At 48.5% G+C, this 27,707-nt stretch overlaps 1 protein-coding gene across 11 annotated transcripts in view; it reads right to left on the bottom strand.

The window, feature by feature from the left end:
• ST3GAL4 (ST3 beta-galactoside alpha-2,3-sialyltransferase 4) overlaps window positions 1–27,707 on the bottom strand; it is a 185,585-nt gene that overhangs the window by 59,412 nt on the left and 98,466 nt on the right. For 7 of the 11 annotated variants that reach the window (XM_014600910.3, XM_059719736.1, XM_059719735.1 and 4 more), the window contains 2 exons: window positions 25,064–25,140; window positions 15,743–15,846 (listed from right to left, as the gene is read on the bottom strand). The exons of 1 other annotated variant lie outside the window; for it this stretch is intronic. In XM_014600910.3, the coding sequence (XP_014456396.2) occupies window positions 15,743–15,778 (36 nt within the window). In that variant the 5' untranslated portion in view covers window positions 15,779–15,846; window positions 25,064–25,140. Of the gene's footprint in view, window positions 1–6,489; window positions 6,656–14,612; window positions 14,704–15,742; window positions 15,847–25,063; window positions 25,141–27,707 lie in introns of those variants that run through there. 3 more of the 11 variants (XM_019490138.2, XM_019490136.2, XM_059719741.1) reach the window with 3 other exon arrangements.

The following is a 27,707-nucleotide window of genomic DNA, read 5'->3' as shown; positions in this document are numbered from 1 at the left end:
GAAACCTGTGTTTGCAGGCATCCATTTACCAAACAATTCCCCAAAGTCTCCACTTCAGACCCTCATAGCACATCTATAAAGCACAAAATCAGAAACTCCAACTTGCCAGAGGCAAAAACTAGGGAAACAAGGGTATTGCATCCCAGGGTTTCACTACAAAATGTGCAAGCATTTTAACTGGGCACAGAGGCAGACACAAGACAACTTATTTAGGAGTATGAACTATTAGTCTGATGGTACATCAAGGAGTTGGGAAGAAGATTAACTACCCCTTGCAGTAATCTTTTAAGATGTATGAGCAGTCTCAGTGCCAGCAGATGCCCGAGAACCATTCAGAACTGACTGTCACTGGAGCTGGGCAAGAAGCTTTTCTAATCCCATAAAACTTTGAGATTCAAAAGAATTTTTACCAACCCACATCACCACAAACTCCAAATCTTTTGAGGTTTTTGGTGGTAGTGATGAGGGTGAGAGGGAAGGAACAAAAGATGATCCAGGTTGTAGTCCCTGGCCTGAATCAGAACTCCCTCCTACATCTCAGGTATCAGCTGGTGATTACTTCAGCCCCCAGACTATTCACTATTTTGAGGAGTTTCCCTCTCTCCCCCATTTTACTAGAAATTCCACACTTAAAAACTGACAGCCCTTTTCTGATGAACCATCTGGGTTTTAACACGTCCACATTTTCCAGTGAAAAAATATTCAATTGAATAAACTTAGGGGTAAAGCATCCACACCTGAGGACAGAACGGCAATCCAGACTGACCTTGACAGGCTCAGGAAGAGCAGACAAGAACCTGATGGTGTTTAACACCCAGGGGTGCAGGATTCTCCACCTCAGGAGGAAACACCTGCAGCATGCTTATAGGTTTGGCAGTGCTACACTGGCTAGCACTATGGATGAAAGGGACTTGGGGGTCATGAACAAGATGAACATGAGCCTTCAACGTGATGCTGCAGCTAGTAAAGCGAGCAAAATGCTGGCTTGCATCCATAGATGCTTCTCAAGCAAATCCCAGGATGTCATTCTCCCATTGTACTTGGCCGCGTCCAGTTTTGGGCTCCACAATTCAAAAACGACATGGAGAAGCTTGAGAGAGTGCCGAGGAGAGCCACGTGCATGATCGGAGATTAGGAAAACAGACTTTATGATGAGAGGCTGAGAGCCATGGGACTCTTCAGCCTGGAAAAGCGCAGGCTCATGGGTGATCTGGTGGCCACCTATAAGGTTATCAGGGGTGCTCACCAGGATCTGGGGGAATGTTTGCTCACCAGAGCGCCCCAAGGGATGACAAGATCGAACGGTCACAAACCCCTCCACAACCATTTCAGGCTGGACATAAGAAAGAACTTCTTTACAGACCGAGCCCCCAAGGCTTGGAATAGACTGCCGCCGGAGGTGGTTCAAGTGCCTGCTTTGAATGCCTTCAAGAGAAATTGGATGTTTATCTTGCTGGGATCCTATGACCCCAGCTGACTTGCTGGGGCAGGGGGCTGGGCTCAATGATTGTCCGAGGTCCCTTCCAGCCCTAACGTCTATGAAATCTATGAACCCCCAACTGGCTTTAACTTTCACTGAAAAGTGAACCCTTGTGGCAGGAGAAACAAGTCACTGTTTAATTATTAATATTCCATTTTTACAGATGACTTTTCATTTCTGTATCTTATTGCATACTGTACACAAAGTCTCCGTCACCGCTAATACAGAGGGGGCATAGCAAGGTAAGCTGGTTTTTTTGCTACATGCACACTGCAATTTGCCAGCAACGTACAGGGTCCTGATGGACTGGTTTCTAAACTAAGGCTGAGATTATTATGATATATGTGCACCTGAATATTCATAGCACTTGCAATTAAAAGCTCCAGTTTGTTCAGTGCTGGTTGTGTTAGATTTTCAGGCCAGAAGGGTCTATTGGCATCCCCTAGAGACTTTCTATATCACACTACCTGTGCTTCCCACCTACCTACTCCCCCTCACACACTCCAAACCTGGAAATACACTGATGAAGAGGCATCTGTTGGCCTCTGATATGTTTGAGAACTGCCACTAGGGATTCATAGATTTTAGGGTCAAAAGGGACCTCAACAGATCATCAAGTCCAACTACCTGCCCTAGGCAGGAAAGAGTGCTGGGGTCAGATGACCCTAGCCAGGTGCCTGTCCAGCCTTCCCTTAAAGACCCCCAAGGTAGGGGAGAGCACCACCTCCCTTGGAAGCCCACTCCAGATTCTGGCAACCCTTACCAGAAAGAAGTTCTTTCTAACATCCAACCTAAATCTACTCTCCGTCAATTTGTGGCCATTGTTCCTGGTTACTCCAGGGGGTGCCCTAGTAAACAGAGCATCTCCTATTCCCTGCTGCCCTCCCCTGACGAAATTATAGGCAGACGCAAGATCACCTCTCAGCCTTCTCTTACAGACACTGAAGAGATTCATAGATTCATAGATGTTAGGGTCGGAAGGGACCTCAATAGATCATCAAGTCCGACCCCCTGCATAAGCAGGAAAGAGTGTTGGGTCTAAATGACCCCAGCTAGATACTCGTCTAACCTCCTCTTGAAGACCCCCAGGGTAGGGGAGAGCACCACCTCCCTTGGGAGCCCGTTCCAGACCTTGGCCACTCGAACTGTGAAGAAGTTCTTCCTAATGTCCAGTCTAAATCTGCTCTCTGCTAGCTTGTGGCCATTGTTTCTTGTAACCCCCGGGGGTGCCTTGGTGAATAAATCCTCACCAATTCCCTTCTGTGCCCCCGTGATGAACTTATAGGCAGCCACTAGGTCGCCTCTCAACCTTCTCTTGCGGAGGCTGAAAAGGTCCAGTTTCTCTAGTCTCTCCTCATAGGGCTTGGTCTGCAGGCCCTTGACCATACGAGTTGCCCTTCGCTGTACCCTCTCCAGGTTATCCGCATCCTTCTTGAAGTGCGGCGCCCAGAATTGCACGCAGTACTCCAACTGCGGTCTGACCAGCGCCCGATAGAGGGGAAGTATCACCTCCCTGGACCTATTTGTCATGCATCTGCTGATGCACGATAAAGTGCCATTGGCTTTTCTGATGGCTTCGTCACACTGCCGGCTCATGTTCAACTTGGAGTCCACTAGGACTCCAAAATCCCTTTCCACCTCCGTGCCACCCAGCAGGTCATTCCCTAGGCTGTAGGTGTGCTGGACATTTTTCCTCCCTAGGTGCAGCACTTTGCATTTCTCCTTGTTGAACTGCATCCTCTTGTTTTCTGCCCACTTGTCCAGCCTATCCAGGTCTGCCTGCAGCTGTTCCCTGCCCTCCGGCGTGTCCACTTCTCCCCATAGCTTTGTGTCATCTGCAAACTTGGACAGAGTACATTTCACTCCCTCGTCCAAGTCGCTGATGAAGACATTAAAGAGTATCGGTCCAAGGACCGAACCCTGCGGGACCCCACTACCCACACCCTTCCAGGTCGAGACCGACCCATCTACCACGACTCTTTGGGTGTGACCCTCTAGCCAATTCGCCACCCACCGGACTGTGCAGTCATCCACATCACAGCCTCTTAATTTGTTCACCAGTATGGGGTGGGATACCGTATCGAAGGCCTTCCTGAAGTCCAGGTATACGACATCCACCCCTCCTCCTGTGTCCAGGCGTTTCGTAACCTGGTCATAAAAAGAGACTAGGTTGGTCAGGCATGATCTGCCCGCCACAAACCCGTGCTGGTTTCCCCTCAGCATAATTTGCCCTGCCGGGCTCTCACAAATGTGAGCCTTGATAATTTTTTCAAATACTTTACCAAGGATGGAGGTGAGACTGACCGGCCTATAGTTGCCCGGGTCCTCCTTCCTCCCCTTTTTGAAAATGGGGACCACGTTAGCCCTTTTCCAGTCCTCCGGGACTTGGCCCGTGCGCCACGAGCATTCGAATATTCCCGCCAGTGGCTCTGCAATGACGTCGGCCAGTGCCTTCAGCACCCTCGGATGGAGCCCATCCGGGCCTGCCGACTTAAAGGCATCCAGTTCTTCCAAATGACTCTGCACCATCTCAGGGTCTACGCATGGAAGTCTGGCGCCTTGCTGCTGCCTCTCTACAACCCCAGTGAGAGATTTGTCGCGCCCCTCGCTTAGGAACACTGAGGCAAAGAACTCGTTGAGGAGTTCAGCCTTGTCCCCTCTATCTGTCACCAATTGTTTCTGCCCATTTAGCAGGGGTCCTATTCCTCCCTGGGCCTTCCTTTTACTCCCAATATATCTAAAAAACAATTTCTTGTTGTCCTTTACTTGGGTTGCCATCCTCAGCTCCATGGTAGCTTTGGCCCGCCTAACTGCCTCCCTACAAGCACGAGCAGAGGAGGTATATTCATCTTTAGTGATCTCACCCTTTTTCCACTTTTTATGTGCTCCCCTTTTGGCCCTTAGGCTGCCCTGGATTTCTCTGGTCAGCCTGGAAGCCTCCTGGCCCCTTTCCCTCTTTTGCCTCGCTCGGGGATCGTCTTGCTTTGTGCCCAAAGGATCGTTTCCTTTAGGCACAGCCACCCTTCTTGGGCACCCATCCCATCAAAACTCCTACTCTGCAGTGCTTCCTTGACTAATCGCCTGAGTGCAATGAGATCAGCTTTCCTAAAGTCTAGCACTTTCACCCTACTAGTTACCTAGAGATCTAGGTCTCTTAGTCTCTCCTCATAGGACTTGGCCTGCAAACCCTTAACCATATGAGTGGCTCTCCTCTGGACACTCTCGAGGTTACCCACATCCTTCTTAAAGTCCAGTGTCCAAAAATGGATGCAGTACTTCAGCTGTGGCCTGAACAATGCCACAGAGGGAAAGTATCACCTCCTTGGATGTATTTGTCATGCATCTGTTGATGCATGATAAAGTGAGGTTAGCTTTGCTGATGATTTCATCACACTGACGATTTATGTTCATCTTGGAGTCCACGATCACTCTGAGATCCCTTTCTGCTTCGGTGCTGCTAAGAGGGTCACTTCCCAACCAGTAGGTGGGCTGGATATTTTTGTGCCCTAGGTGCAGCGCTCTGCATTTGTCCTTGTTGAACTGCATCCTATTATGTTATGCCCACTTTTCCAACCTGTCCAGGTCTGCCTGCAATCATTCCCCACCCTCCGGTGTATTCACTTCACCCCACAATTTAGTATCATCCACAAACTTGGACAAAATACACTTCACACCCACATCCAAGTCACTGATGAAGATGTTGAAGAGCACAGGGTCAAAGACTGAGCCCCGTGGGACCCCACTGCCCACATCCTTCCAGGTCAATACCAACCTGTCCATCACCACTCTCTGAGTGTGACCCCCAGGCCAATTTGCCACCCACCAGACTGTAATCATCCGTCATGATGATAGAGTGGCCACAGCTGCACATTTCCAGATTCATTGCATGTGAACTGGAGTAGGTGGGTGGGATGTGCTGGGTGCAGACACCCCTCTAGATATTCCTCCTAAATAACGCATAGCATTTCACCCACCAACGCCTACACCAAGGCCATAATCTCTGACTGAGCTGAAGTAAAGCATTTAGAAGGGACATATAACTTTGATTTGAAGACCTCAAGAAGTGAGGAACTCAACACTTCCTTGAGGTAAGCCATCCCATTACAATCACACCTTTTGTTTTCAATTTGATTTTGTGCAGCTGTGGCTATTGACTCTTGACCTGCCATTGTCTGCTACAGCAAAAAATCCAGCGGGGCTGGCTTGATGATCTTTCAAGGTCTCTTTCTATGATTCTATCTAAAGCTCATAAGCCTTTGGTCCCTGTACAGTGCTTCAGGATGGTGACTGAGTTACTTCTTCTTTGTCAAGCTAATTATAGATCAAGCTCCCTTAGTCCCTCACTGTCAGAGGCTCTCCAGCCCTCAAATCACTCTTGTAGTACTTTTCTGAGCCCTCACCTGTCTGTCAGCATCCTTTATGTGCACACATCAGAAATGGACACAGTGCTCCCATAACAGTCTCCCAAACGCTCTTTGAAGATGCAATTACTCCTAATGCTATATTTGAACCTTTGCGATTCAGAGAAAGAGGGTGAGAAAAAAATATGAAAGCCAAGCCTCCCTGAGAGAAGCGGCACACAGAGTGCAAATCTCCCCTCTGCAGCAGGCTGTGCTGGCTCTGCCTCGCACCACGGGAGCTGCCCGCAGAGAAAGCAGGCTCCTGGGAATTTAAAACCACTACATATGGAAAACAAGATCCTCACAGCAGAACTGAGTGAATAATGGATTTCTTGGTCCAATGATATTTATTTTCATTTCAGGGTTATTTAAACTTTCAAACACGTTCTGTTTTTATAAAAAAGAGTCCACTTTGAAAGAGTCTAAAGGTTGTTTTGAAAATATGGCAACATGGAAACCGCTCTGAAATCCTCCTTCAGCGAACAACATTCACCAAGCCCTACTTCTCTTTGTGGGGAAACTGCTTTTCTTTTTTCTTTTTTTTTAGAAAACTCAAAACCTAACAGTTAACAAAGCCCTTTCATGCTAGAAGACGTCTTCCTAACTTACCCTTTCTGGGGCCCTTGCAGCCAGCTACTCATGAGCTCAAGGTATTGGGAGAAGAAAACACACTGTTCCTGCATCGCAGAGGGCGTGTGGGCACCGAGACGTACAGAGAATGGGAGCGAATGGAGGAAGCTCAGTTGAATCCGCTGAACCGTCCCAAGACACTGCTCTGTTACGAGAGTGAGGGCATGCAATTTTTTTATATTACAAGAAATATGAACATCTTTTGGTTTATTAATACATACTTTAGACACAACTTTCACTCCCCAAGTGAAATGAAACTGAGTTAGTTACTCCAAAATTGTAATGCTGTCTTTAGAATAAATACATTATTTGGCAGCTGACCAGTTGAACTACTGAAAAATTAATACCTCCCTTTATCATGAAGGAAGGAGTAACATTTGGAAAGTAATGTGAATGGTAACCAAAAATAGTGAGTGTTGCCTCAAGTATGAGAAAGTAAAAAAAAAAAAAATCAGGGCTTGTTTATAGTAAGGAACTGTCTTACACAGGGGTGGGCATACAGCCCACCGGGTACCTGGAGTGGCCTGCAGCTGCCTCCACCACACTGCATGGGGCCATGCCCTGCCCGCTTGCGCCAAGGCAGCCTGCGCTGGGCTCCCACCAGCCCGGACCCTCGCCAGCACATAACTTCTGGCAGGTCTGTTCCCAGTGCAACTACAGCCAGGTGCTGCTCTGCACCCCCTACCTCCAGCAGCAGCTCCTGTTTCTGATCTTGCCCCTGCTGCACCGCACCACACTGTGTGAGCAGCGTCAGCCAGGCAGCTCCTACCCCAGCCCATGGGACCTCTGGCTTCAGCTCCTGGATGCCTTCCAGTGAGATGCGGCCAGAACGCAGAGCCAAAGGCGCCGGGAGCAGCGGAGCATGGTGCAGTAGGAGCAAGAGCTACTGCTGGAGGCATGGGGCCCAGAGCAGCTCCCAGCTGGCTCCAGCCGCATCGAGAACAGCCCACCAGAAGCTGCTCCTGCCCCTGCCATACTGCACCACATCGCTCTGGGCGGATGGGCAAGTAGCTTCAGCTGGGTGGCTCCTGCCCCAGGACCAGGCTCCAGCTTCAGCTCCTGGACACCTTCCTGGGAGTTGGAGCCCCACGCACTGAGGCAAAAGCCTGGCTGAAGGTGCTCACCCAGAGCAGCCTAGCACTACTCAGGCAAGATCAGGAGCAGGAGCCACCACTGGAGGCACCTGACTGGGCTGCGGGCAGCAGTGCGAGTTCAGTGTGGCACGGGCTGCCCCATCATGAGGGCAAGGCTCGGCCTCATAAAGAGTGCCACATGGCAGCACAGACCATGCTGCCTGGGCAAGCTCCACTGCATGCACCACCCACTCCCCCCTTCCTTCCCTCACCCACAGCTGGCTCCTGGGACCTAGCACCCAGGCTCCCTAGCACCCTCCTGCAGACAAACACACATGCACATGCCCTCTCCACCCCGCCCCACACACACCTCACTCCCTAGAGGGCAGGGGCATCTGATCCCAGCCTCTCCCACCCTTTGTACTTCTAAACGCTACTCCCCACCTGGCCACAGTTGTTGTGGGGGAGAGGGGGGGAAGAGGGGTGCTGACTTGGCCTGCAACAGCTCATCAAAACTCCCTATGTGGCTCTTGGACCCAAATAATTGCCCACCCCTGGACTTAAAACAACTCTGAGAACCCCATGGCTGTTCGGCTTCATAGAGTTCAGTTTTCTTTGCCTCATTTTCCCTAGCCCTTAGTAATGAATCTCTCCAGCTAAACTAGTCCTGGAGAGAAGGGCTTCTTGTGCCAGGATTACAGCCTAGCTGAAAGCATACAGGATTCCCAAATTAGCTTTGAGACCTATGGCACTTAGATTTCTGCAACTTTGGCTAAAGTTTTTGTGAAGTCTATGTACTTTGCTGTGCTTGTCAAAACCACTAGGATCCGAGGTGACAGATTTGGGATTGATAGGCCGCAAGAAAGTACTGATCGTGACAGCAAGGATAGCCCAGATTTCTCAGATTCTCCATCAGCCCACAGTAGCAGGCTGCACTAGGGAGTCTCCTTACATGCCACAAATGTTGATGCTGTTGTATTAGGCTTAAAAATTAAGATGCTTTGATTCATTCTTCCTCATTCAGATTCATTTTGATTCACACTCTCTTATTCAGAGACTAAAGCATTTACTAAATGTGTGGCCCATGAAGGCTGTATGAAGTCCCTGCTTAGGGGTCCAGAGGCTAGGATGTTCAGTACAGTGCTTCTTGTTACAAAAAGTATCGGTCCCATTGGTCACATGTTTCTGAAATTGGTAAACTGCAGGGAGGCGAATGTGGACTAGGGGAAACAGGAGGCAGGGCTAGAAAGGAGAAACAGCAAGAAAGATTGAGGCAAGTTTCTCAATAAAGTTACTACTGAAAAACAAAACAAAACAAAACTTGTTTGCATTCAGTTTTAATCCACTGATTTCACTCTGACTAAGCTCAAGAGATCAGACGTCATGATTGCAACATCATAATGTTTGCCCACTCTCTCCTCCCCCTCTATCATGAGATATTATTTAAGTATCAATGCCAGCCTTGGATCTCTCTTTTGATGTAATTCTTAGTGTGAAAGTGAGAGAGACTTATCTTGAAAAAGTCCCGTTTTATTGAACACAAACACAGGCCTCTCCTTGCCAGCTAGAAAGGAAGTACAGGATGTGGTTGGTTACAGCAGTACAGGAATGAACTTGACCTAGGACTGCCTTCCAGTCCTAAATGCTAATTCTGCTTTCCACCTTGCAGTAGTTGAGTGGGGAACTATCATATATTTCCTGGTAGTCTTGCCCCTCCGACTTCCTTATGGGATCCCCTCCTCGCCCCACTTTACTTCTCTATGAGGGCCACAACATGCAGCTGGAAAGGAACAGTAAGCCTCCAGGAAATACAAAGTCCTCCTTATATTCTATACACCAAGTTAGTTTTCTGATAATTTTTCAATAGAGATGTATATGAGCTACAGTGAACTTTACTTGTAACAATGTCTTTACAACATGAACCCCTTTGTTACTGCTGGAAGAACCCTCAACCCAAGCAGAGTTGTCTATAATTTACTGAAGGTTTCCAATATAACTACTGTACTACCCCCTTTTATAAAACTAATAAATTGTCATACATTCAACAGCAGTTTTAAAATCATTTTTCATAATGACCTTCCACTAAATTAATATACAAATTGTCCAATAATCACAATAAATGCAGTCTTTTTAGAATAAATATAATTACAGTTAAATTGTCCAAATAGTTCAAAGTAATAAATACTATTTTAAATATCCCTCTTTCCTTCTACCCCAGAACTTGTCTTGTACTTGGATCTGCCTTCAGTACTTCCCAAACTCTTCCCATTCCACCATCTCAGGCTCCCTGAGGGCTTTTCTCCTTTGCCCAAAACTTAGGGCAAGGAAAAATCCAAGTGCAGCAGGTAGCCAGAAGGTTTTACTCCTGAGTTTGGGGGCAGAGCTGTTACACAGACCTCTGTCCGAGTCTCCAGTTCTGCCAATTATACAGATGGTGGAGGTTCTTGCATTACTGGAAGGTCCTCCTGGCAACAGCAAAGCCCCATGAGTAAGGGGCATCAGCAAGAAGCCAGGTTGTCTGTTTGCTGCAGAAAAACAGAAATTTTCTCCTTTAATGGAGAAAAAAATATGGATTTGGTCTATTAAAGGAGAAAATAATGGATTTCTCCTTTAAAGGAGAAAAGCACAGGAAATTGCAAGTTTCCCCTGGCAGGTTGGCATAGTTCCAGCATATAAGGGGCTGCTTGGGGCTGGAAGGAGCAGGACACAGGGGGCACCACGTGCATATGTGCACACACATGCACATGACACCTGGGCAGTGGTGGAGAGCATGTCCCACAGCTCCCTCCAGGTAAGTCCATATATGGGGTGGGGGAGGAAGGGGCACAGATGACATGTTGCGGGGGGGGAGGGCAGGAGAGCACAGGCGATGCATGGGGGATGAGCAGAGGGAGCACAGTCAATACGGTGGGAGGCCGGGGGCCACATGCCTCCTGACCTGAGATTCTTACACCCACAGTGGGGCTACAGCCAGGCTAAGCCAGCTCTGGGCAGGAGCTGGCACTGCAGCCCAGCAGGCAGGAGGCACCCAGCATAGGAGGGAGCACTGCGCCGAGGAGCTGTACCCTCGCTGCTACCAGGCAGACAGGGAGCACCTCACCTTGATGGCCATGGCAGCATGGTGCTCCCTCCCACACCAGATCCTGCCTGCTGGGCCACAGTGGTAGGTCCGGAGATGGCCCGGCCTGGCCCGGCCCTAGCCCCATGCCCCACTGTGGGTGCAGAAAACTGGGGGGGGTGGGCATGTGCCCCCCAACTCCACTGGCATATCACCTGTGCCCTACTACCACCCCCACACATCACCTGTGCCCACACCCCTTTTCCCCCCACACCCACCCTGTTCCCCCCACACCCACTCACTTAGTCTTACACTGGGGGAAGGGAGTACCAGGTCTGGAGTGAGGGGCACCAGCTGGGCTAGGGGGCTGTGGGTCAGGAGTGCAGGGGCACTGGCATATCAAAGCTACTCAGCAACACAAAGCAGCAGGGGGAGGGGAGGGAGGGGACACAGCCAGAGCTGAATCTGCATCCTGGTGAGCAAAGGGGGCACAGGGAGCTCTGACTTTTTATGATAAGAAAACAAAAATCAGACACCAAAATATAGATATATAGATATTTAGAATTTATTTTATTATAATGACTGAGGCACTGGTAGGCTTCCAGCCCACTTTAAAATTGTAAATATATTAATAAAACATCGTGTTTAACTAATACGTATAAGAAAGGGAGAGTCATTTCTTTTTCATTGTGGAAAAAACACAGATTGTGGGGGTTATTTTAATCAGAGAATTTGGGATTTTTAAACAGAGAAAACCAGGATCCCTGCTCATGAGCAATTTGCAAGAGGAAGCAACACTAAAAAAAGATCACACTGGGTACGTCTACACAAGACACTTTACTGCAGAGCCAACTAATTATATCTGCTGTAAAGCATCACCATTTACACATGCAGCATTATTAGGCTATAGTGCACTAATTAACTGTGCTGTAGGATAGTACTGCCAGACAGAAAAGCTTTCCTACAGCAGAGTAGTTACACAGGACAAAACACACACGTAGATGGTGACGGGGCTAGCTGGGGCATGAGGCTGCTTACACTGCAGGAGCTGCCTGCTGCCAAGACCTGCACTGGAGCATGCTCATGCCCCAGCCAGCCCCTCTGCAGCACATTGAGTTGGGTCAGAGCAGCCCTGGGCTGGCAGGATGACCCCCAGGGCTTCCTGCCAGCCAATTCAATATGCGTTGGTCCCTGGCACATGTGCAAATGCTCTACCCATGAGCAATAAACTCCAGCGCACTTCACAATAATAGCATGTGTAGATGTGCCCACTGAGTCCAATCACCTGCACGTCTGATTAATTTAGAGAAGGAGAAGGAGAGTTGGTGCTTAGCAGTGAGCAACAGCTGTTATAACTGTTACCTGTTCCTGTAGAGATACAAAGGAACTATGAAAATTAACAATGTTGCATCAGTTTTGCTAGACTGGCATGACTGCAGGACAATGCTGAGGTACCAGTAGCAGTATCCACAGCAGCTTTCATACCCGCACAAGGTCAGACCCAATTAGCACAGCTGCTTCCTTTTCTACTGCACTTCCTCTGGCTGCTCAGTGGAGCCTGTTCATACCCTTCAGTCAAAGAGTCTCCAGTCAGTGTCCTCTACCTCCACCCCATTGCTTGGCCTACTCCTGTTCCCCACAACCCTCATCCCTGAGTGCCCACCTTTGCCCATTTGGCAGGGTCTGCCCCTCACAGTCTATGACCCAGCAATGTACCATCCAGCCACCCGAAACACAGTGGCAGTCACTTTGTCTGTGGTCACAGCTTCAAGCTCATTGCAAGCAGCAGAAGCTGGCAGCCACCTATCTTCAAAAGGCACCTTCATCTCTACAGATGTAGACTGCAGTGGCCATCTTGCTGTCTTCAGCTCAGTCAGCCATAATGTGAGAAGGCAGGCATTTTGATTAAGGGAAAATGTACAAGATTTTCCTGCCTTCCATAAAGAGGAAAAAAAAAAGAAAGGGGAAGGGAAGAGATTCCCCGCCCCTCTTTCCCCCAAAATCTACAGTCATGATTAAATCACAAGGAGTTAACAACACTATCATAGAAAATTAGGGTTGGAAGGGACCTCAGGAGGTCATCTAGTTCAACCTCTGCTCAAAGCAGGACCAACCCCAACTAGATCATCCCAGCCAAGGCTTTGAGCTGGGCCTTAAAAACCTCCAAGGATGGAGATTCCACAATCTCTCTAAGTAACCCATTCCAGTGCTTCACCACTCTCCTAGTGAGAAAGTTTTTTCCTAATATCCAACCTAAACTTCCCTTGCTGCAACTTGAGCCCATTGCTCCTTGTTCTGTCGTCTGCCACCACTGAGAGCAGTCCAACTCCATCCTCTTTTGAACCCCACTTCAGGGAGTTAAAGGCTTCTATCAAATCCCACTTCAGTCTTCTCTTCTCCACACTAAATAAGCCCAGTTCCCTCAGCCTCTCCTCATATGTCATGTCCCACAGCCCCTGAACCATTTCTACTGCCTTCCACTGGACTCTCTCCAACGTGTCCACATTCTTTCTGTAGTTTGGGAGGGGGGGGCGAAGTGGGGGCACAAAACTGGACACACTACTCCAGATGTGGCCTCACCAGTGCAGAATAATCACTTCCCCTGATCTGCTGGCAACGCTTTTGCTAATGCAGCCCAGTATGCCATTAGCCCTCTTCACAACAAGGGCACATTATTGGTTCATGTTCAGCTTATTGTCCACTGTAACCGCCAAGTCCTTTTCTGCAGAGCTGCTGCTTAGCCAATTGGTCCTAAGCCTGTAGCGGTGCATAGGATTCTTCCATCCTAAGCGCAGGATTTTGCACTTGTCCTTATTGAACCTCACAACACTCCTTTTGGCTCATTCCACCAATCTGTCTAGGTCACTCTGAATCCTAGCCCTACCCACCAGCATACCTACTACACCCCCCCCCAAGCTTGGTGCCATCTGTGAACCTACTGAGGGTGCAATCCATCCCATCTTCCAGATTGTTAATGAAGCTATTGAACAAAACTGGACCCAGAACTGACCCCTGGGGCACTCATCTTGATGCCAGCTGCCAACTAGACCTCAAGCCATTGATTACTACCCATTGAGCTTGATGATCCAGCCAGCTTTCTATCCACCTTACAGTCCATTCTTCCACCTCCTCAGCTTGCTTGAAAGAAAGCTGTGGGAGACTGTATCAAAAGCCTTGCTAAAGTCAAGGTACATCATGTTCTTCTAGTGCTGCTATTGCAGAGCTGTGAGACCTGGTTCTCATTCTCTCATTGGCGAGTTGTGGTGAGAAATGTGGAGTAAGCGAAGGGCTGATTCATTTGTTTGTTTTACTTATATAGTCCTACTAAATGCAAAATGGTTATGCAAATAAGCCTTCTTGTTTGCTTTGTATTGTGCATCATGGCTGACCAGTGAGTCAGTGAGAACTGGGTCAATATTGAAGCATGACTGTATTTACATAGTGGCACCCTCTTCCAAACTTCCGAGGGAGGGGAAGGGAAGCGGATGGGACCATTTGCAGTATGGATGGTGCAGAGAGGAGGACTCCCCCTTGCAGCAGCACAGGGCCCCAGGCACATGCCTGGTTTGCCTGTGTATTAATCTGGCCCTGCTCACCGCTGATTGATAGAGAGGCCTGGAGGGGGTAGCCACTATCTTGGCTACTGGCTGCCCTTTGTGCTGCCCTGCCGCCTGGTGCCTTCCCCTCCCAGGCAGGCTGCAAGCAACAAGGGCCACTGGCTTCCGCTAGGGAATCCAACATTTTATTTTTATAAAGTTTTTTTTTTACATTGATTTCATGGACAATTGCAGATTTTGTGGTTTCCGTGAAATCACAAATTCAGTAGGTCCCTGCTAATTAAGTGTCAGCCGCTGTCATTACTTGTCAGACACCCTGGACACCCTGCAGGGGTCTCCCCATCAGCACAGCCCAGCAGGTCTGAGCACACGGTCTAGGTTAGGAATGAACTCTGAAGCTTTCACAGGAATTACCTCCTAAATGTATGCTCGGTGAATGGTCCGTCAGAGAAAACTGCCTTTTACTGCTGCCTTCAGTACAACGGCCAGCCTGATGCCCACAGGGCTGTCAGGTAATAAAATCAAAGAGTTATCGAAAACAAGAAAAAAAACAGACTGAACTATCATGAAAACTTCTTCAGCATGAGATCTAGTGGGCTGTAAACTCATATCATCTTCCCTCACTGTTTCAGACATTCATGGTAGGTCTACATACTAGTTAAGGTCAACTTTAAGGCCGGTCCCAAGCCCATGCTGACCTACACTGTAAACTACTGCAGGGCTCTTGGTGGTTATCCAGGTCGGCCTCAGAAATTTTGATGAACTTCCAACAGCACATCAACCTTGCTCCTACTTGCCTCTCAGCAGTACAGCTGTATGGGCTTTAAGCAAAGAAGTCTTCCTGCAGCAATCCCACAATTTCCTGTTTCTTACTTCTGGCCCTTCTGCACATACCCCCGCCCTCTCCTGCCCAGAACGAGGGGGGGGAAACCACAGAAGGAAGGATAAGGAGACTTCAGACTGATTCCTAGAAGGAGTCCACTCGACAAGTGGAGAGCGATTTGGTGTGGACTACAAGGCAAGACAGATGGGGAGGGATGGCGTGGGGGGATCAAGCTGGTGAAGAGCATACTTTAGGTCAACCCTAAATATTAATGTAGACATACTCTTAGAATGGGCAGCGTATTGGTAATATATACCAGGCCAGAGTACTGAGAATGAAATCGATGTGGTAGGGAATGGCAGACAACCCTGTGGGACCCCAATCTTAGTGATACTGTAACTCTGGCACAGGGTGTAGACTGGAGAAAAGTCAGATTTTCCAAAGCTATTAAAACCTGGTACCACCTCTAAAAACATGGAACTGGAGGAAACAGATGCCCCATTTCACCTTTCCTGACAAATTTGTCTTCAGCTGAGAAAGGCCAAGATTTCCAAATGCGACTAATCGCTAAGATTTCTCAAGTCAGTAACCAAAAGCAGATACCCAGCACCACTAGCCACTTCATAAAGTCAAGATCTATAAAGGATTATTAACATGATTAAACACAGTTCTATTTCAACAAAATAAGTAATTCTAAGAAAAAGAATACAACTGCGCTTACCTCACAAGAGTTGTGAAAATCTCCTGAGTCTTCCATGCATTCAAATGCTGATCTCAATTTCCCGCGTCCTAAACTATCTCTGCAGAATGGCAAGGTGGCAGTTCCTGTTTGATTAATTAGTGTTTTTCATTATTCTTCAGAGTAAAATGTATCAATTCATTTCTTTGTACAGAAATTAGACTTTGTTATTGGATCAAGTGTTTTGATTTTGCGGCTGTTCTCCTTGTGTTATAAAAAGACATCCTTTGCAGGCTGCAGCCAATTGTGCAAAAATAGAAATCTGAAATCAAGTTATTCTGTAAGGATTGCTGCACCTTAGGTTACTGGTATGAATTCAGTGCATCTCACTGTTCATTCACCATGCACAAAAGAATGGTCTCCTTGGAAGTACAATACGAGAGGGAGTTGACTATACAAATGGGTTCAGTGGTAACCTGGGATTTAGAAAGTGTGGGTTCAATTCCCACCTCCCCACCCTTCGCCTCGGAAAAGTCATATAGGGCTGGATTTTTAAAAGGTAATTATGCACCCAGTGGAATTTCAAAAGAACCAAGTGCCTAATTCCTGTGAAAATCCCATGAGGCAGCTATCAGCATCTTTAGATGCCTGAATACATTTATAAATCTGGCCCTTAGTCTCTGTAGCTATATCTATACAGCTTATTATGGTCAACCTTGAGGTCATCCTAAAGCCTATACCTGCCAACAACTTACATTGTAAACTCCTGTGTTTGATGCCTAGCAGCAGTCTAGCCAATCCAAGAAGATATGCTTAGGTATATAAATCCAACCTTGCTGCCACTTGCCCACCTCTTATCCCAAGTTTGGAAGCCTCAAGCAAAGGGAACCTGCCAGCAGCAAACCCACAATTCTCTGTTCCTGGCACCCTCTTTCTCTTTCAACTGCTTGCAAAGAGAGACCTTACTGCCATATTTGAAAAATAAGAATCCAGTGTAGATGGCTTAGGTGAAGAGAGCAGCTCCTGCAGCTCAAGCTGGTTTAGGACAAAACTCAAAGTTAAACCTTAAATATCAGTGCTTCACCACAAGTCAGATGGCAAATGGCACTTTTCTACCCAAAGGGGCACAGTAAGCAGAAACACAGTACAGACTGGGAAGCGCTTGAATGCTAGAGATGGAAATCACAGAGATCTACTAGTATGAAAAACAAGGTCAACTGGCTATGCCTAAATCCAGGTGTGAAAAACACTTAAATCCCATGCTACTGGCTAAAGTGGAGTCCCCCATGTGAATCAAGTCAGTTTGCAAGTTCTGGGCTATAAATCAGCCCCATGGCGAGAGATCACTGGATAATCATCTTCACATCTTAGACGGATAGTTTTTTCAGAAGGCAACCCCTGATCTGGGGATCAGGCACATTGGAGCAGGACCTGGTCACTCCACATGAAGCCAAGAGGAACTGTAAGTCCTCAGCACCTCACAGAGGCCATTTTTCAAGGTGGGCCTGAATTATCCTCCTATGGATAAAGAACAGTGTCTGTCTTGACATGCTGGGGGTGGCACTAGACCTACATATATCTGATGCTTGTAAGTCAGAGGAGAGACAGGAAAACATCAGTTTAGCATTTGGATGGCACCTTACAAATTAACATATTTACATGGCACACTGAAGGATGCCAGGCCATTGACAGGCTGCACAACCTTGTTAACTTTAAATCTTGCCAACATCCTGGATAAAAAGCAGCTCAACAGGATGTCCACTGTACAAGTTGGAAAACTGGGGGGCAGGAGAAGGAAAGGACTTGCCCAGAGTCACTCAGCTGATCACTGGCAGATCCAGGAACAGGACCCAGGAATTCCTGGCTCCCATCCCCCTTTGGACAACCAGAAGCTCCCAATAACACACTGCAAGCAGCAGTGGGAAAATTTTTAAATATATATATTAATGGGCATTTGAATCCTTCCCTCCCCCATTGCAGACAGAATACACAGGGCTCTGTAGCTGCCTGGATTTCCTAAAGCTCCTAGCTTGTGTCTGGCCCTTGCAATTCCTGCCTATCTCCCTGCTGGCCTTGAGCATCTTTTGACCAGCTCCCAAACAGGACTGAGTGGTTTCTTACCTGCAGCTTGCACTACCTGCACCTCAGCGCCACTAGTCCTGGATGCTGCCCTCTAAAGCCTTCGCACACATCCTTCCAGCCAGGTGTTTTCTAAGGGGCTCCAGTTACATGCTCGCCTCAGCCTGCTGCTGGATACTGGATACTCCCTCTGTTACCGTTACCTTGTTGCCCTGTTTACCTGCTGGTCTGTTTGGCTTTGGGAGTCATCGACTAGGGAAATTTCACAGCTGAGGGAGACGCTATGCAGTGATTCAAACAGTCCTGCATTCGGATTGGCCGCAGCAACCCGTCTGTAACAAGGGGGCGGGCACAAACCTCTGGTTCTGGGTCAGTGGACCAAGGCTACCAAAGCTTTCCGTCATTCCCCAAAGAAGGAGTGCCTGGCTGCAGGGGCAGGATCCTGGCATGTTTTTCAGACTGCGAAGCAGTGGAAAACTTAAACCAACAGCAGGAAAAACTGCAAGAGGCCTGGGTATTTCCCCCAGACACTTAACATTTACTTCTCCCTAGGTTTAGTTGGAAGCCTGACCCCAAACTGATGGGCATGCTTAGACAAGCAAGGGGGGTGGGCAGACTGAAATGGAAAGAGCATGGAGGCCCACACAGCTGAAGGAAGTGCACTTCAATCCTGAGTTCAGAGAGACCCATCTTTAATTCTGCTTGAGAGTAACAGGGACAATCTCCGAGTTTAACCCAAATCCCCCCTGGAGGAGGAGGTCTCTAGAAAGATCAGGTCTACCATAAGGATGGGTCTCTCAAAGGAACCCCAGGGAACAAAGTGCCCAGATTCCTCTGAATTTCAAGTGGGACTTCAGTGCCTCACTCTCACAGGCTGAAAATCATATTGTGGGCAGGTGATAAGTACTGACCTTCATTTGCCCTATCACAACAGACTTGTTTTCCCAATGAAATGCCGTGTTTCTCCTTACCTAGGAAGTGTGCTGTCCATATTCATCACCATTAGATACACTTCTCGGCTAATGGTTTTCAGCGGCCAGTCACAATAAACCTATTTTTAATGTTCCATGCTTGGCCATGGTTTTACAGGTAATGATTCCTACTGAGCAGGGATGGAGGCTGGTATGACCCACTAACAAATAACAGGCCACACAAAGCGTCAGGGCAACAAGACTGGAGACAGGCACAGTATCAAGATACCATAGGATAAGATGGGATGGAAATGTGCAGCATCTCATTGGCCCTGTGGTAATTTCTCATGTGCACACATACTCCACAGTAAATGCAAGATAGGAAAGTGGGTGAGCTATCTTCGGGTTAGGAGTGTGCACGCAGGCTGTTGTTGCAGGATAGCTAATGTACTGTAAGTTCACATTCTGCTTTGCCTCCTGGTAACAGCCCGTACTCTTATCCTCAAGCATTTGATATGGGCAAGTGGCAACACTTAAAAATGCAGGCCTACACTTCACAAGGAGTCCAAATCGGAACATGCTTCAGCATATTTCCTGGCTAAAGTAAATTTCCAAATGCTCCTAGTTTTCCAAAGTAGAGATAAATGCTGATATCCTTTAAGAACCCCCTCTTTGCATCCAGCACATATTTTGTCTGGTACACACAGCCTTTTCCCAAATCCCAAACAAGATCCAACATTCAGCCCCTTTTAGGTGGATCAATATCCAGGGCACTGCTACGCTCCCCATCTGGATTCCAGCCTCTGTTCACAGTTCACTGTGCATCAGAGCTCATATCAAAATTGGGCTGGGGGCTTAAAAATTAAAGGAGAACATTCCCTTCTTTATGTTGGTGCTATTTAGAAGTCCGGAACTGGGGCTGCACAACCAGGATGTACTTCATCACTTCTTGTGGTTTGTCCTCAGTGCAAGGAGCATTTGAATGAGATCAAGCAAGGATTCACTCAGACTGTACAGTTAGGCACAGTGGCAGCATGTGAACGCAGCTCAAGTTTTTGTTTAGGTGTCACTGGGAAATAAAAAGGGACCTCCATTCAAAACTCTGAAATCCATACCCATGGGGAGGGGGGAAGGGATGTCAGGAACAAGCTTCAGATTCATAATCAAAAAGCCTGGCAAGCCTGTGAACTTGAATTCAACCTTAATCCCTGCCAGCCAAGCAGCTGCATTTGGGTTTCTTTTCCGTGCCCCTTTGTTTCACAATCCCCCCCTGATGTGCACCACACTCAGGGCTTCTAGTCTACATAGTATTGACACAAATAAAAGCTTTAAGAGTTCACCTTCTGCTCTAACTAAAGTCCATCAGCTGTTTAGTAACAAGTTATAATGGCCCTAAGCCAAGACTAATATGGAATCCCCAGAACTCCCCACCATGAAATTATTTCAGTGAAAGGGCTCTGCTGCAAAGCTTGGCTCTCAGTCTGAGCGATCAGAGACCTGTTACCTTTTGGCACCTGCCTCTTAAGGAAACCTTGGCCTATCTTCGGGTCTTGACACCAGTGTGGCAACACAAGTAATAATTTTGCTGTCAGGGGAAACCACAATGGTACCAGTCCCATTTTGTGCTGATGCAGCATCTCTCCCAGAGTTTCCATATATAGGAAGGAAGGAAGGAGGAATTAACTTCCCTCAAGCCTCCAGGCTGCAGGAGCCAGATGGATCTGGTTCAGGTAAAATTTGATACATTTTTTATGCCCACACCTGCAAGTAGTTGACTGCACTGAAGGGAACCATAGACATAATCCTACTTTGCCATTTCAGAGAGACTTCCATCTAGGGAAAGCAAAACAATTTATATACATTCATTAATTAGCCAACATCCTGGGATGGAGGAAAAGGTTGTTCCTGTCATTTTACAGCTCATTAACTTCAGCAGGTTCAACAACTTACTCAGGCTCAAGTGGCAAGTCAGTAGCAGAGGCAAGAGCTGAACTAAGGAGTCCAGAGTTACTTTTCTTTAAAGTATTATTGGGTTCAATGAAGGAGGAACTGGGACATGTTCTCTGGCCTCTGACATACTGTAGGACAACCAGATAAACCAACAGTCCCTTGTAGCTTTAAAAAAATGGTCACAAAATGATCAATCATGATCAACCGGTCGATTGTGGAGCCTCTCACAGTCGATCTCAGTCTGGGGGGCTGAGAGTGTGCATGCTCAGTCCCCCCAGACTGAGATCAGCCATCAGAGGCTCCACGATCGGGAATGGCTGGATACGCGTGGGGAGTAGCTGGGACGCAGTCCAGGAGTGGCGGGCCATACGAGCAGGAGGACAGTGATGGGTTGCACGTAGCTGGGCTGAGCCACACCCCCTGCCACCTGGGCCAGGCAAGTGGGACGATCCCCTTCTGTACCCTGCCGCACCCCCTGCCACCAGGTGAGTGCAGCTCCGGCCAGGCTGGGGGAGGGTCAGAGCCCCGGCTGCTTGTCCAGGTGCGCAGGGGGGGGCTCCCCTGACCTGTGTGTGGGGCGGAGGCAGCTGCTGCTGCGTGCTAGGCTTTATGCCCTGAGCCCCATGCACAGATCAGGTGGGCATGCACCCCCCGGGCCTCCGTCAGGAGCCACATCTGGATGGGCAGCCCAAGCACCAACCCTCCCACCACCTGGCCCAGCCAGGGCCTCACTCACCCCTGCCACTAGCCCACTCCCTCCCTCACCATGGGGGCCTTGATCTGCCCTTCCCCCCCACAAACTGTAGATCCTGGGTTGCCCTTTACTTCAAAAAGTGATCTTCTCCTTAAAAAGGTTGGAGACCACTGCTTTAAAATCTCTCATTACTGCAGTGCCCTACTCTGATCCCTAGACAACACTTGTATTCTCTCTGCTGTCTGTCCCCGGGCGGGGAGCAGAGGGGATCTCTCACCCTGCCAGTCCTTGATGCCCGCTGTTAGTGACCATTTGGAATGTTAGTGACCGTTTGGAATCCGCCTTTTGTTGCAATCGTGCGACTCCCCCCAGGCAAAGCATCAGGCAGTCTGATTAAAGCACTCACACTGCTAGAAAAGGACGGTGCTTTGAGGGGGCAGAAGGGAAAACTGCATGTGAGGCATGGTTACAACACCTCAATGTTGAACCTTGATCGGGTACAACTATTAAAACCTGTGCACATGGCAAAGCTCATATCACTTCCCAGCACAAAGCACAGCAACAGCAGGACCCTGACACACATAGTGTCAGAGCAAGTGAACACCAAGGAGAGAGCCTCAAAAAAGGCACTTCTTCACCCCTTTTGAAAAACTGGGCCAGCTGAAGAATCAGGTTCCCACTCCCATGAGCCACAAGCCTGAAAGCCCTTAATCATCTGCTTCAAACCCATCAACTTCAACGGGACTTATGCATTCACTGGGCCTTACGGAAGAGCTTATCGGCTTTGCTGAACAGGGAGCGACTTTGCTGACTCGGGGCTCTAGGCAGCCAATGCAACGCCTACACAGCAGGTGTGCTGCTATCAAGCAGTCCAGACCACACAGCAGGTTAGTAGTGTTAGCACAAACAGCAGATAAACTGTTCTATACTCCCCATGAAGGAGGAGTGAAATAAGAGGACAAATATAAGGGGCACCCTGTGCAAGCTGTATGGCTAGAGAGAACACAGCACAGCTCTTTATGCATAGCTGGTTTTAAAATTGATGTAGTCTCCGATGCAAATTAACCCTGAATGCATTTTCAGGTTCGAATTCAGGCTGGCTTAGGAGCTCTACACTCAGGAGCTCCTTTCCAACTCCTGCCAATGCTACTGTGCCTTCTACCCTCTGGTTAAAAATTACTGTCACCATCACTGCACAGGGTGGAACTCAGCTATGGTAAATCTCCCCACATAGCGAAGCGACAAGAAATCTAATTCAGTATCCTTAACCCATGCTACAGGGGACCTTCACTTCCCATGGGCTGGTTTCGACGTCAGTCTCAGAGTTCTCTGTTCTCATCCCCTGCTCTCACTGAACAGGAGACAAGAGAAGTTTCCACTACCCTAGAGGGAGAGGAAGAAGTTCCATTCCCTAGTCTTGCTGAAATCACTTGCTAGAAGCACTACAAAAATCACCATGGCTTGCCACTTCTCTCAGTGGTAAGTGCAGTGATCCTTGGCTAGCCACAACCCTTTGCATTACAGAATTAATTAGTTTACAGGAAGGCATTTGCTTGTTTCTACAAATTCAGAAATAGAAAATAAAAAACCCAGATATGAAATGCACAAACTTAGCAACAACTGAAACAAAGAACTGCCAGAGACTAAAAAAAAGGAAAAAAAGAACATAAGACTCCTCTGGATATTGACTCAGGTTAACAGACCACTCCTGATGGAAAATAAATATCTGCCTTCATGTACATTTTAGGGACTTGGATGCATCTTTAAGTGATATAGTTATCTGATAAGTTGGATTTCCTAATAAATAAAGTTAAAAAAAAAATCAACTACCCATGCCAGTGATATTAGCAATTCAATCACCAGTGGCAGCAAGATGGCATTGTGCTATAACAGGGGCTTTCAACTGTTTTTAAGCAGGGCACCCCTTCTGGTGGGTACCCCTTCCGGACGCAGAGCTGACAGGCGCTGATAGACAGCCAGACACGGCGTCTGCCATGTGGGGAATTTGCATGTGGCTGCCACTGCCATCTATACACGCCATGTCACCGCTGGGTGCCTCTTTCCCGCGCCCAAGTATCCCCACTTCTCTGCACCACTGGTTTCATGTCTGGCCAGCCGTCAGCACCCCCTCCCTCCCCCAGTGCGTGGTGGCAGAGTGGGGAGCTTGCACGCAGCAGCTGCCCCCGCTGCCATCTATACACTCAGTGCTTTCGCAGTGTACCAGCGGATGGTGACAGTCAGCCACACATGAAGCCAGCAGTGTGGAGAAGCAGGGATACTTGGGCACAGGAAAGCGGCACCCGGCAGCAGCACAGAGTGATGGATGGTGACAGTGGCCCTGCCCCATGCCACTTTCCTGTGCCCAAGCATCCCCACTTCTCTGCGCCGCCAGCTTTGCATGTGGCTGGCCATCAGCACCCCCTCCCTCCGCAGAGATGGCTCTGAGTGCATAGATGGCAGTAGGGGTTGGGGGGTGCTGTTGGCCAGCCAGACGTGAAGCCGGCGGTGCTGACAAGTGAGGATACTTGGGCATGGGAAAGCAGCATGCAGCGCCTGGCAGCGGTGGCATGGAGTGATGGATGGCAGTGGCCCCGTCCCCTGCGCTTCTGCTTCCCAGGTAGCCCTGCTTCTCTGCACCACCATCTTCACATCCAGCTGACTATCAGCAATGCCCCTTTCCCCCCCAGCCAGCCAGACATCAGTGGCGCAGAGAAGCGGGGGTACTTAGGTGCGGGGAAATGGCACGTAGCAGCAACACGGAGAGATGGATGGCGGCGGCAGCCCCACCCCCCATGCCACCACTTCCCAAATACCCCTGCTTCTCTGCACTGCTGCCATGTACCCCTAGGGCTTCCCAAGTACCCCCAGGGGTACACATACCCCCGGTTGACAACCCCTGTGCTTTAACATACACGTATGCTCTTTGCCCTTGCACTTGACTCTGGGTTCACATTTCCCCAGCTCTTCGCTAACTTGATTTGGAATCATGTGGAACAACTAATAGCTGGCAGGGCCTAATCAGGACCGTTGTGGCTTCTGTGGGCACAAACAGGCAATGCAGCCTGTGCTGGATCCAGATGTCCTCCACGCACCAATACAAGTGCATCCACTTAGCTTCACGTGGAAGGAATGCAGGCTTCAGCAAACCCCTGAAGCAATACTGGGCTGTAGCTGGTATCAATCCTACTTTCCATTGGCCAATAATCTAGCAGACCAATACACTTTTACTTCACTACAAGAGAATAAGGTAAATGTAGTTCTGAGGAAGATTCAAGGCTGGGTTTGGGACCCACAGACGCATAGGACAATTGCTTTTTGGTGGCAAGTCGAGTCTCAGTCAGCAGTTAACATGCTAACTGTAAAGAGAGGTCTGGCAGGTCCATGGGGTCAGAGACCACCCACCAGACAGAAAAGGAGAACCTTCCTGGGTCAGGAGAGGTGCTACAAGGAAAACTAATGATTCTCTCTGCAGGAAACACGGGCTCCCCATCTCAGAAGTGTAACAGCTGTCACTGAGAAACTTCCTACAACGGAGGCTGTCAATGCCATGGGACCTCCCTGCCTTTCCCACCTTGCTAAGTGGGACAGGATCCCAGTGTGGACAGCAGTTTTACTATCACATTGTCAGTGTAGCTACCTGCAGCCTGCTGTCCTCCTTACCTTGGAGGGAAAAATATTAAAAAGAACAATAAAGTGGGGGGGAGAGGAGGAAGAGAAGATGCTACTTACCGTCTGTGCCCTCGTTCTGAAGCAGAGACTGCAGCACCTCTGTGGCGTGGGTCTCTACACTCCTGCTCTCTCTTCCCCTATCAAAGGAGGCAAGAGACAGAAGTCTTTAGCGAAGGGGCATATGGACAATTATGCAGGGCTGTGAGAGCTCTCCGTGCTCGGGGGTAAGTTAGAAGACAAGAAGTTCCCCATACTTCCTGCCACACCCAGGATATCTTCAGAAAAGACAGCTCTTACCCCTGTTACCACAATCCAGAAACAAGCAGTTCCTGGTCCTTGCTGGGATGGTTCTTTCACCTCTGACATTTGGTCAGGCTGTTATCAACCCTGGCTGTCAAACAAATGGAGGTGGCTCTCCGAGATCAGCGTGGCAGCGCATACTACTTGAAAAACAGAGTGGGCTGCACCACTGCCAAAAAGCAGAACTACCTCCTGCAACAGCAGCACACATGACCACAAGCCACTGCCTGATCAGACTCAGTACCGACCACATCCAGCCCTGTGTAGCAAGCGTACCCAAGAGGAAGCTTGTACACATTAACTGCAAGCAAGACCACCCCGCGCTGTGTGGTGCCTCAGTGGTGCTGCAATCTTAAAACCAACAAGCAAGCAGCATTTTGGGTAAAGGTGGGGCCACCATGCTGCTGACTACCACAGGAAGGAGCTTGTATGGCAGGCACAGCACATTCAACAGCACTAAAAGAAAACCACACCAAACTGACTCTCCAATACCTGGATTTTTCTAGGCTCTGAGGTTCCCTCTCACTGAAAGAGACTTTTGCTGTGCTAAAAAAGTTCAGAACTTAGGCATAAAAATACCTCCCCTACATACACACAATTCTCTTCTCCTAGTGCATTTACATGTGGTCTTGGAGAGCTGTAGGCATGGAGTCTGCTGCTCCACTAGGGATCATGAACATCCCAGCCCTTGCAGAACTGGCTAAGAGAACATAGCCATTGGGAATCCTGATGGTAAGCCTCTGCACGGCAATCGACGGAAAGCCATGGTATTGGGAGATGTGTTGGTCTTCAACAGAATGGATTCCTACAGATCTCATGGTTCCTGGAGAGGGTTCTGCAAAGGTAACAGCAGGATCTAGTCAGACTGTCAGTCAGCCTGCTGCTAAGGGAAGCAGCAGAAGCCCTATCACCCTGCCATTAAAAAGAGAGAGGGGGAGATCACCCCTGCCCTATCAATAGGCCAAGGTTACTGCCTTGTAACTTAATTAATGAGCTTTCCACAAACTTAATTAATGAGCTTTCCACCCCCCTCATCCAAGTCACTAATAAATATGTTAAAGAGCACGGGTGCAAGCAAAGATCCCTGGGGGACACCACTGGAGATGGCCGTCCAAGATGAAGCCATCCCATCAATTACAACTCTCTGGGAACAGCCTCCACACCAGTTGCCCATCTACCTCACTGTAAACTGGCCCAGTCCAACCCTCCAATTTAGTTGACAGAATCTTGTGGGAAACAGAATCCAAGGCTTTACCAAAGTCCAAGTAAATGACATCAACTTCATGTCCCTTGTCCAGATGGTTAGTTACCTGGTCATAGAAGGACACCAGGTTTGTGAGGCATGATCTAACCTTGACAAAGCTGTGCTGGTTACTTCTTAACACCCCACCAGTTACCCACTTCTAATTGATGGCCTCCTTAACAAATTTTTCAAAATTTGTTCCCAGGACCGAAGTCAGACTGTAGTTTGCAGGGTCATCCCTCTTCTGTTTCTTGGAGACAGGTACCGTGTTGGCCCTCTTCCAGTCATCCAGGACCACTCCTGAGTTTCACAACTCTTTGAACAGCCTTGCCAGTGGCTCTGCTATAAGCTCAGCCAGTTCTTTCAGGACTCTCAGATGCAGGTCATCTGGCCCAGCAGACTTGAAAAAGGTCCAAGTGCTCTAAGAGATCCCTCACCTGTTCGGGACTGATTTCATGTAGTCTCCTATCATCCCCATATTCCCTGGGCCTCTGGACAGGTGAACAGTCCCTGTTTGATTTCAGGAATACTGATGTGAAGTAGGGGATAAGGAGCTCTGCCTTTTTGTGAGGATCAACTGTGGGCTGCCCCTCCATATTCAGTAAGGGTCCCACAGTGGAGCCTGATTTTTTCTTGCTCCCTATGTATCTATAGAAGGATTTTTTGTTGTCCTTTATTTCAGTTGCCAGCTTGATCTCCATACCTGCCTTGGCTTTCCATGTCTCATACCTACAGACCCAGGTGATACAAGTGTACTCCTCTCTGGTTGCTGAACCATTCTTCCACTGCTTGTAAGCTTCTTTTTTCTTTTTAAATAGTTCCTTAACATCACTATTGAGCCAAGAGGGTCTCTTGGCTCCTTTCCTGCTTTTTGTTGGCATGGGGATGGCCTCTTTTTGAGCAGTAAGAATTGCCCCCTTAAGGAAGCACCACCATTCTTGCACTCCCAAATCATCCAGTGACTGGTTGAAGAGGGGCTCTCCAACTAACACCCTGAGTTTGCCAAAGTCTGCCCTTTTGAAGTCTAGGGCTTCTGTTCTACTCACTGACTGCCCAGCCTTTCGGTGGACGGTAAACCTAATCAAGTCATGATCATGGTTGCCCAAAGTACCTCCAATCCTCAGATCACCTATCACAGGGGTAGGCAATGTTTTTTGGCCG

Source organism: Alligator mississippiensis, chromosome 16 (assembly GCF_030867095.1).
Source record: "Alligator mississippiensis isolate rAllMis1 chromosome 16, rAllMis1, whole genome shotgun sequence".
Taxonomy (NCBI): Eukaryota; Metazoa; Chordata; order Crocodylia; family Alligatoridae; genus Alligator; species Alligator mississippiensis.
The sequence above is the reverse complement of the archived record's forward strand: the minus strand, read 5'-3'. Positions and strand labels throughout refer to the sequence as shown.